Source organism: Procambarus clarkii, chromosome 80 (genome assembly GCF_040958095.1).
Source record: "Procambarus clarkii isolate CNS0578487 chromosome 80, FALCON_Pclarkii_2.0, whole genome shotgun sequence".
NCBI classification, from domain to species: Eukaryota; Metazoa; Arthropoda; class Malacostraca; order Decapoda; family Cambaridae; genus Procambarus; species Procambarus clarkii.
Window position 1 is genome coordinate 17024695 of NC_091229.1, and position 11535 is coordinate 17036229.

An 11535-nucleotide genomic window follows, 5' to 3' on the forward strand; every position below is an offset into this window, starting at 1 on the left:
TTTACTCCCAGGTGAACAGAGGCATTAGTTGAAAGAAACGTGCACAATCATTCAGATGCAGAGCGAATGTTTACATCAACTTTGCGGACAGCATTGTCATTACAAGCCTTATTCCACGGGGCATTCGGTAATAACCCTTGGTAATTCAAATTGTAAAGGAACATTATATATTACAAATCCACACACACACAAACACAGGAGTCTGGTAGCTGAGCGGACAGCGCGTAGGACTCGTAATTCTGTGGCCCGGGTTCGGTTCCCGAACCAGGCAGAAATAAATGGGCAAAGTTTCTTTCACCCTGGTGCCCCCCCCCCTCCCCCCCATTACCTAGCAGTAAATAGGTACCTGGGAATTAGATAGCTGTTACGGACCTGCTTCCTGGGTGTGTGTGTGTGGAAAAAAAAATTGTTAGTAGTTAGTTACAGTTGATTGACAGTTGAGAGGCGGGTCGAAAGAACAGAGCTTAATCCCTCGCAAGGACAACTAGGTGAATACATAACCACATCCCCACATGTACATCAATTCTAATCATTCAACACAACGAAGCACTTTCTAAGTGTCTCCATGATCTGTATCTGTTTTTGAGAAACAGAACATACATATGCTGTAAATAAAACAAAAATGAAATATTCGTGACTGTGTGATCTATATTATACCTCAAGAGATTTCCACATGACCAGATCAAAAAGTCAACCCCAACCTTGAAAACCCTGGAATCTGGAGCTCGTCTCATGAGGAGTATAAAAGGCAGCACAGTCTCCAGTTCCCACAGTCAACGCTGACACTCCAGAGCCATGAAGACCCTGGTGAGTAAGACCTTCTGGCTCTCTTATGCTAAGAAATACTATTCATCTCTATTTTTACTTCACTTAAGACGTGAAGCAAAATTGTCAAGAGTATTTACTAGTCAAGTGCAAAGTCCTACATATTATTTTCGTAAAATATTTACATGTTTAATATGCCAAATTTATTTCAATATAATAATATATATATAAAAAATGGAAATTTAATTAATCTGTATTTTAAATTAAAACAAATTGGTTCATTCGTTATACAATAAATATATATTTGCTACAAATTTATTAGCATTTCATACACTGAATATGCCTTAGAACATACTTCAACAACTTTCGGGACTCAAAGTTGGAATAAAGCGATTATGACTAAGACTCTTATCTCTGATTCTCTCTCATTAATGAACGATGAAATTATTATATATGTTCATCCACCAGATCGTTGTAGCATTCCTGGCTGCCATGTGCTTGGTGGCCACAAGCGCTGAGCCTTCCCCAGATGCCGAACCCGGTCACTTCAGGAGAGGTTTCGGTGGAGGCTTCCATAGAGGTGGCTTCGGGGGAGGATATGGAGGATATCGTGGAAGGAGGAGTGCCGAAGCTGACCCTGAGGCCGATCCTGGCTACTTAGGTGGTAGAGGCTTCGGTGGCGGCTTCGGAGGTGGCTTCGGAAGCGGATTCGGAGGATTTAGACGAGGTGGATATTATGGCTGATGATCAGCTGTCAAGCCTAACATTATTTGAAGATTTCCTTTCAGAAAATCTGAATTTAGGAACACGAAATAAATAAATTAAAAATTATGTGATGAATTTTCCTACTATTATCCTAGTTAATATTTCCTTGCATATATAATCCATAGTGTTAATATTAGCGTTAATCCATTTGTTAAGAAAATGCTGGTCCAAAAGGTGCCGGATTCCCTTGGTCTTATAGAGGAGAATATATTTTACCGGAGAGGGGATGTCAAGAATGTAGTATTCACTTTGTTGTCCTAGCGGAAGTTGAGCTTTTGCTCTTTGGTTCCGCCTCTCAACTGTCTATCATCTCGTGATAGAGAATATCACGGCCCTTGTGGATTTAACTCGTATACAGATTTCTGTGCCTATTGGTCCCTATCTTATCTTCATTTGAAACTGTGTATGTAGTCTGCCTCTACCACATCTCTGCCTAATGCATTCAATCTGTTAACTACTCTGAAGCTGAAAAAGTTATTTCAACCGTCCCTGGGGCTCATTTGTGTACTTAGTTTCCACCTGTCCCCTTGTTCGCGTACCTACGATGATAAACAGTACATCTTTATCAAACTTGTCAAATCCTCGGAGAATTTTGTAGTTACTTATCACATCTGCCCCTGTAGATGAGGAGTCACAATAACGTGGCTGAAAAATGTTGATCAAACCACACAATAGAAAGTGAAGAGACGACGACGTTTCGGTCCGCCCTGGACCTTTATCAAGTCGGTAGTGATAATGGTCCAGGACGGACCGAAATGTCGACTTCTCTTTACTTTCTAGTGTGTGGTTTGGTCAACATATCTGCCCCTAACTCTTTTGTCTTCCAGTGTCGTTAAGTTCAGTTCCAGTAATCTTTCCTGGTAGCCCATTCCTCTCAGCTCATGGACTAGCTTGGTGGAATATCATTGAATCATTTCTATCTTCGTTTTTTGTTTTACTTGATGGGGACTCCACGCTGGAGCCGTAATTTCCAGTAATGGTCTGAAATATGAGGTAAACAAGGTTCTGAATGACTCCTTACACAAGTTTCTGAAGGCAGTTCCTTTGTTTGCCAGTCTCACATACGCCGCTGATGTTATCCTTTTATTGTGGGGCTTCAGGGGACAGCTCTGGTGTGATATCAACCACCAGATCTTTTTCTCGTCTTCACTACTGAAGGATTTCCTCTCCCAGCTGTTACCTTGTGTTTGGCCTCCTGCTCCCTACGCCTATCATCATCACTTTATATGTGGTCGAGTTAAACTCTAGTAGCCATTTGTTGAATCATTCCTTCAGTCTGTCCAAGTCATCTTGTAGCCTCTTGCTGTCCTCCCCCTGTCTTAATCATTTTCATAATTTTAGCATCATCAGTAAACATTGAGAGGAATGAGTCTATACCTCTTAAGAGATCATTCACGTATATCAGAAACAAGATAGGTCCTCAGTTTGTACAGAATACTCTGGGACTCCGCTGGTGACATCACGCTAGTCTGAGGTCTCACCCCTCACAATGAATCTCTGTTTTCTGTTGTTGTAAAAGTGGGACTTGTACATTGTGGAGTAACAGATGTATGAGCATTGAGCCGGTGCAGTTCGTGGAGGAAGAGCTGCACTTGATGTTTAAAGCTGTGCATGACGGGGTGGAAAAGGATGCACTCAAGAAAGAGGAAAATTTTCTTGTTAATCAATTATAAAGATAAAAACAATTTGTTCTCTTTGCGGTTAAAAGATATCAATCTACGTGATTCGAGCTTCTGAAAAAATATAATTAATCTTTGGTTGGTCAATCAACAGATTTCATTATGTGTACTTAATCTAATTTTTCTGCCAAAATGTCAATATATTTCTATTCATTTATTTTTCTAATAAATATTCTCCATTAAAAAGTTTACTATCCATTTTCCCTAACATTTTCGGCCATTTTTCCGGCCACAGTGTGGCCAGAGACCACACTGAATAATAAATGTATTTTTGTTTAAATTACCTGGAATTTTATAGAGGTGATAAATAATTCCTTAACAATCGGATAAGTTGGCTGTAATCTTTAATAAGCTGTTATATTTTTCATGCAATAAAATGAAACTATAGACTTCTGTATCAATTGCTGCAGAACCCTATCATACGATAGTAATTATATATATATATACAAATACTCCTCTGCCTCTTTGAAATTGTTTAATTAGATACTTCATTAACTCCGTTTACTCTCAACTATATGTGAATATTTGTAATTTTTGTTCATTAACAGTTCACGTAGTTTGAGTCTGCAACATTGACCTCAGTCGGCCAGAACCGTAGCTCTGTATACAGAAAGCTGCAAAGAACACCTATCAAGAAAATTGAATTTCATCATCTCCTGGATTGTATTTAATAAATCATTTAGTTTTAGCAAAAAAAGACTCTAAGAGGTGAACTAATGTATAAATATGCTATACTTATCAACTTGAAGAGCTCAGAATTTGACGACATTTCTTCAATGAAAATTTTAAATGAAATGAACAAAGCACTAACGTGACAATTCATTGATGAAAAGTAGGGATAACCTCAGTACAGAGGAGAATAGTTCAAGAACCATTCCCGTTCTTTTTACAGAGAATTAAGAAAACTTTCAAAATCAAGTAGATTAGTGAGGTAGATATATTTGGTTCTGTTGGGTAGACATATCTGACTATGAAGAGTAGAAACATGTAGTTGTGTAAAGTTGTAACGTGCAATTCGGTTGCGTAGAAACGAGAAGTTTTATAAGTAACACCATTTATTTATTGTGGTTAAGTAGAAGTACGTAGTTGTGTAGTGCAGAAATATGTTGATGTGTTTGTTAGACATTTGTAGTTGTGCAGAGCAGAAGTATTCAGCTTTTTGGGTAGAAATGTTTAAATTTTTATAGTATAAAAACATTGTTGTGATGAGTACAAATGTGTAGTTTTCAGGGTAGAAATATGTAACCACCGGGAAAGGCATGTAGTTTTGTTAGGTTGAAATATAAAAATATATTGGGTTGAAAATGGTAGATATGGTGTGTTGAAACATGTAGTTTTGTTAGGTAGAAGCATATAGTTTTTGCGGGTTATAAGCAGGTAGTTCAGTAGGGTAGAAATATGCATTTTTCAAGGGTAGAAATATGAATTTGTGTTGGATAGAACCAAATACGTTTCTGGAGTAGCATATACAGTTGCGCAAGGTAGCAATATGTAGAATTGCAGAGGTAAAAATATGTCGCTTTGAAGATTAGAAAGATGTTGTGTAGATTAAACCATCCAGTTTTGCATGGTATAAATATACAGTTTGCAGGGGTAGAAATATAGTTTTAAGAACAATATTTTTTTCGTCGGGTCACAAGGTCTTATTAAATATGTACTTCACGTTTGCATGGTAGGCCCGCATGGTCGCTCTAGAAACCATCTACAAGCTTCAACTTCTCAACAGTTACCTAACTCAATTATTTACTGCCAGGTGTACAGAGGCATTGGGTAAAAAGAAACGTGCACAATCATTCAGATCCAGAGCGGTTGCTCACATCAATTTTGCGGACAGCATTGTCATTACAAGCCTCATTCAACAGGGTATAAGATATTGACCTATGGTAATTCAAATTGTAAAGTAACATTAAATATTACATATATACACAAACACTTGATCACATCTACACATGCTCATCAATTCTAATCATTCAACCTAATTAAGCACTTTATAAATGTTTCCATTATCCGTATCTGTATTTCAGAGACAGAACATACATATGCTGTTAATAAAACAAAAACAAAGGATTCGTGACTGAGTGATCTGTATTATACCAGGACATTTCCGCATGACCAAAGCAAAAAGTCATCCCCAGCCTTGAAAACCCTGGAATACGGAGCGCGTCTCATGGTGGGTATATAAGGCGGCACCGTCTCCAGTTTCTCACAGACAACGCTGACACTCCTGAGCCATGAAGACCCTGGTGAGTTACACCTTCTGGCTCTCATCAACTGAGAAATATTCTATTCATAACTTTTTACTTCTATTAAGAAGTGAGACAATATTTTGTAAGAATATTTATAAGTCTGGCACAATGTCCTGCATATTATTTTCTTACAAATTTACATATTAAATATGCTAGATTTATTTCAATACAATAGTATATAAAAAACTAATTTAATTATTACTGCATTTTAAATGAACATTTTTTGTTCATTCGTTTACAATACCTATGTTTATTACAAATTTATGTGGATTTCATTCTCTGAATATCCATTAACTAATACTTTGACTTCTTTTGGGACTCAATATTAGGAGAAAGCGATTATGACCAAGTCTTATATCTCTGATGCTATCACATTAGACAACGGTATAATTAATATATATGTTCATCCACCAGATCGTTGTAGCATTCCTGGCTGCCATGTGCTTGGTGGCCACAAGCGCTGAGCCTTCCCCAGATGCCGAACCCGGTCACTTCAGGAGAGGTTTCAGTGGAGGTTTCGGAGGAGGCATCGGTGGGGGCTTCCATAGAGGTGGCTTCGGGGGAGGATATCGTGGAAGGAGGAGTGCCGAAGCTGACGCTGAGGCTGATCCCGGCTACTTAGGTGGTAGTGGCTTCGGTGGTGGCTTCGGAGGTGGCTTCGGAAGCGGATTTGGAGGAGGATTCGGAGGATTTAGACGAGGTGGATATTACGGCTGATCATCTGCTATCAAGCCTGACATTATTTGATGATTTTTGTTCAGAAAATCTGAATTTAGAAACACAAAATAAATAAATAAAAAATTATGTGATGAATTTTCCTACTATTATCCTAGTTAATATTTCTTGCATAAATAATCCATAGTGCATGCATTTGTTAACAAAATGGTGGTCCAGAAGGTGCCGGATGCCCTTCGTCTTATAGAGAAGGTCATATTTTACCGGGGAGGGGAGTATCAAGAATGTAGTACTCACCTTGTTGTGCAAGCAGAGGTTGAGCTTTTGCTCTTTGGTTCTGCTTCCCATCTGTCTGTCAAATCGTGTTCAGTTTCCTGTGCCTATTGGACTCTATCTTATTTACATGTGAAACTGTGCGTGGAGTCAGCCTCCACCACATCACTGCCTAATGCATTCCATCTGTTAACTACTCTGACACTGAAAAAGATATTTCTAACGTCCCTGTGGCTAATTTGTGTACTCAGTTTCCACCTGTCCTTTTGTTCGCGTACCTACAGTGATAAACAATTTATCTTTATCTATCTTGTCAAATCCTCTCAGAATTTTGTAGGTAGTGATCATGTCTCCCCCTAACTCCTCTCTCTTCCAGTGTCGTTATGTTCAGTTCCAGTAATCTTTCCTGTTAGTTCATTCTTCTCAGGTAAGGGACTAGCCTGATGTAATACCACTGAACCTTTTTTAACTTTGTTTTGTGTTTGACTAGATGTGGACTCCGCGATGGAGCCGCATATTCTAGTATTTGTATGAAATATGAGGTATTCAAAGTTCTGAATGACTCTTACACAATTTTCTGAAGACAGTTCCTTTGTTTTCAGCTTTACATACGCCGCTGATGTTATTCTTTTTATGTGGGCTTCAGGGGATAGGTCTGGTGTAATATCAACCCCCAGATCTTTCTAACATCTTGACTCCTGAAGAATTTCCTCTTCCAGCTGATTCCTTGTGTTTGGCCTCTTGCTTCCTGTGCCTATCTTCATCACTTTACACTTGGTCGAGTTAAACTCTAGTAGCCATTTGTTTGATTATTCTTTCAGTTTGTCCAAGTCATCCTGTGGCCTCTTGCTGCCCTCTTTTGTCTTAATCCTTTTCACAATTTTTAGCATCATAAGTAAACACTGAGATTAATGAGTTGTTGCTTTTTAGATCATTCACGTATATAAGGAACAAGATAGGTCCGAGTACAGAATACTGTACTCACCTAATTGTGCTTGCGGGGGTTGAGCTTTGGCTCTTTGGTCCCGCCTCTCAACTGTCAATCAACTGGTGTACAGATTCCTGAGCCTACTGGGCTCTATCATATCTACATTTGAAACTGTGTATGGAGTCAGCCTCCACCACATCACTTCCTAGTGCATTCCATTTATTAACTACTCTGACACAGAAAAAATTCTTTCTAACGTCTCTGTGGCTCATCTGGGTACTAAGTTTCCACCTGTGTCCCCTTGTTCGTGTCCCACCCGTGCTGAAGAGTTTGTCTTTGTCCACCCTGTCAATTCCCCTGAGAATTTTGTAGGTGGTTATCATGTCTCCCCTTACTCTTCTGTTTTCCAGGGATGTGAGGTTCAGCTCCTTTAGCCTTTCCTCGTAGCTCAATCCTCTCAGTTCCGGGACGAGCCTGGTGGCATACCGCTGAATCTTCTCTAACTTTGTCTTGTGTTTAACTAGGTATGGACTCCAGGCTGGAGCTGCATACTCCAGGATTGGTCTTACATAAGTGGTATACAGGGTTCTGAAAGATTCCTTACACAAGTTTCTGAAGGCAGTTCTTATGTTGGCCAGTCTAGCATATGCCGCTGATGATATTCTTTTGATGTGGGCCTCTGGGGACAGGTTCGGTGTGATATCAACCCCCAGATCCTTCTCTCTATTTGATTCTTGCAGGATTTCCCCTCCCAGATGATACCTTGTGTTCAGCCTCCTGCTCCCTTCGCCTAATTTCATCACCTTACACTTTCCAGAGTTGAACTTCAGCAGCCATTTTCTAGACCATCCCTCCAGTTTATCCAGGTCATCCTGTAGTCTCTGTCTATCTTCATCCGTCTTGATTCTTCTCATAATTTTTGCATCATCAGCAAACATCGAGAGGAATGAGTCTATACCCTCTGGAAGATCGTTCACATATATTAGAAACAGGATGGGTCCAAGTACTGAGCCCTGTGGGACTCCGCTGGTGACATCTCGCCACTCTGATGTCTTCCCCCTCACCGTTACTCGCTGTTTCCTGTTGCTTAAGTACTCCCTTATCCACTGGAGCACCTTCCCTTTTACTCCTGCCTGTTGCTCCAACTGTTTTAACAGCCTTTTGTGGGGTACTGTGTCAAAGGCTTTTTGGCAATCCGGGAAAATGCAGTCGGCCCACCCTTCTCTTTCCTGCCTAATTTTCGTTGCCTGGTCATAAAATTCTCTTAAACCTGTGAGGCACGATTTACCATCTCTGAACCCATGTTGGTGGTGCGTTACAAAGTTATTTCCCTCCAGATGCTCTACGAGCCTTTTCCTCACGATCTTCTCCAGCACCTTGCATGGTATACAAGTTAAGGAAACTGGCCTGTAATTCAGTGCCTCTTGCCTGTCACCCTTTTTGTATATTGGGACCACGTTAGCTGTCTTCCAACTTTCTGGTAAGTCTCCTATTTCCAGTGACCTGTTATACACCATAGCGAGTGGCACACTTAGTGCTTCTGCACCTTCCTTTAGTATCCATGGTGAGATTCTATCAGGCCCAACAGCCTTTGTCACATCTAGCTCCAGCAGACACCTTTTGACCTCATCACTGGTGAGGTCAAATTCCTCCAAGGTTGCTTGGTTTGCCGCCTCCTCATTTAGTGCAGGGGCTTCTCCTTGTTCTATTGTGAAGACCTCTTGGAATCTCTTGTAGAGTTCTTCACACACCTCCTTGTCATTCTCTGTGTATCTGTTCTCCCCTTTCCGCAGCTTCATCACTTGTTCTTCCCCTACTGTTTTCCTCCTGATATGGCTGTGGAGCAGCTTTGGTTGGGTCTTGGCTTTACTCGCGATGTCCTTTTCAAACTGTCTCTCTGCTTCCCTCCTCACTCTGATGTACTCATTTCTGGCCCTCTGGTATCTCTCCCTGCTCTCTGGTGTTCTGTTATTTCTGTAGTTTCTCCATGTTCTTTTACTCAGTTGTTTCGCTACCTTACATTCCTGGTTGAACCATGGGTTTTTCTGTTGTTTTTCGTTTTTCTCCTTTTGGACGGGGATAAACCTGTCTGCAGCTTCCTGGCACTTTTGGGTGACAATATCCATCATGACCTGCACATTCTTGTCTCTAAGTTCTGTTTCCCATGGTATTCCCCTGAGGAAGTTCCTCATCTCGTCATATTTTCCTCTTCGGTAATTCAGTCTTTTCCCCTCCACTCCCATCCTTGGATAGGTTATCCCTACCTCCACCAAGTACTCAAAGGTCAGTACACTGTGGTCACTCATTCCTATGGGGGCTTCAACTTAACAATCAAAGATTAACAATTAACAAAGATTAACAATCTTTGGACTGTGAGACTCCGCTGATGATGTCAAGCTTATCTGAGATCTCTTCCTCACAGTGAATCTCTGCTCTCTGTTGTTGTAGAAGTGGCACTTGTTCATTGTTAAGTAACAGATGTATGAACGTTAAGTCGGTGAGAGTCGTGGAGGAACAGGTGCACGTGATGTTTAAACAGGTGCATGGTGTGGTGGAAAAGGTTACACACGTAACCTTCTCTCATCTTAACTTCTGCAGGATTTCCTCTCCCAGCTGATACCTTGTCTTTGGCCTCCTGCTTTTATGCCTATCTTCATTACTTTACACTTGGTCGAATGCCAGATGTGGAACTATTCCCTCAGTCTGTCCAGGTCATCCAGCAGCCTCTTGCTGTCCTTCTCTGTCCTAATCCGTTTCCTTATTTTTGTATCATCAGTAAACATTGAGAGGAATGAGTTTATATCTTTTAGATAATTCACGCATATCAGAAACTAGATAGGTTCGAGTACAGAATATTGTGGAACTCCGCCAGAGACATCACGCTAGTCTGAGGTCTCACCCCTAACAGTAACTCTTTACTTCCTGTTGTTGTAGCAGTGACACTTGTACATTGTTGAATAATAGAAGTATGAACGTTAAGCAAGTGCAAGTCGTGGAGGAACAAGTGAACGTGGGTAAATTGGATGTCATCTTTATTTAGCAATTATATTTTTTACGATTTGAAAAGAAAACTTCTATATTAAATATATATATATATACATATGAGGTATATACCTCATATATACATATATATATATATGTATATATATATACATATATATATATATATATGTATACATATATACATATATATATGTATATATATATATATATATATATATATATATATATATATATATATATATATATATATATATATATATATATATATATATATATATATGGTAGACAGTTGGTCTGGGACTACACTTGCGTTTCAACTTTAGCCAATACCTATGTTGACTTCAGTGCTACACAAGCAGGAGGCGCTGCCAATCACCGGGAAGCGGCCAAGTCCCGTAAATACAGAGACCTTGAGCACCACTACAATTTTGTCCCCATTGCCTCAGAGACGCTTGGTGCCTGGGGTAAAAGTGCTGCTAGCTTTTTGAAGGTGTTGGGGTCTAAGCTAATCGAAACAACTAGAGACCCTAGAGCTGCCAGTTTTCTTTTTCAGCGCCTTAGTGTGGCAATCTAGAGAGGAAATGCTCACTGCATCCATCGTTCCTGCCCGCCATCTGAGGAGCTGGAGGAGCTGTTCAACTTGTGACAAGCAGCCTATATATATACATATATATATATATACATATATATATATATATATATATATATATATATATATATATATATATATATATATATATATATATATATATATATATATATATATGTCGTACCTAATAGCCAGAACGCACTTCTCAGCCTACTATTCAAGGCCCGATTTGCCTAATAAGCCAAGTTTTCATGAATTAATGTTTTTTCGTCTACCTAACCTACCTAACCTAACCTAACCTAGCTTTTTTTGGCTACCTAACCTAACCTTACCTATAAATATAGGTTAGGTTAGGTTAGGTAGGGTTGGTTAGGTTCGGTCATATATCTACGTTAATTTTAACTCCAATAAAAAAAAATTGACCTCATACATAGAGAAAAGGGTTGCTTTATCATTTCATAAGAAAAAAAATATAGTAAATATATTAATTCAGGAAAACTAGGCTTATTAGGCAAATCGGGCCTTGAATAGTAGGCTGAGAAGTGAGTTCTGGCTACTAGGTACGACATATATATATATATATATATATATATATATGAGCCTGCAACGTTG

General features: G+C 39.5%; 1 protein-coding gene across 1 annotated transcript; it reads left to right on the plus strand.

Moving 5' to 3' along the window:
• Positions 1-1188: 1188 nt before the first annotated feature.
• On the plus strand, positions 1189-6259 carry LOC138349667 (ctenidin-1-like). Its single transcript, XM_069315061.1, has 3 exons — positions 1189-1504; positions 5439-5452; positions 5870-6259. The coding sequence occupies exons 1-3, from the start codon at positions 1204-1206 to the stop codon at positions 6170-6172; spliced, it is 618 nt and encodes a 205-aa protein (XP_069171162.1). The 5' UTR covers positions 1189-1203; the 3' UTR covers positions 6173-6259.
• The last annotated feature ends 5276 nt before the right edge of the window (positions 6260-11535 follow it).

What these genes read in the sequence shown, in the direction of transcription:
- LOC138349667 (XM_069315061.1), top strand. Translation starts at nt 1,204, where the DNA reads ATGAAATTATTATATATGTTCATCCACCAGATCGTTGTAGCATTCCTG.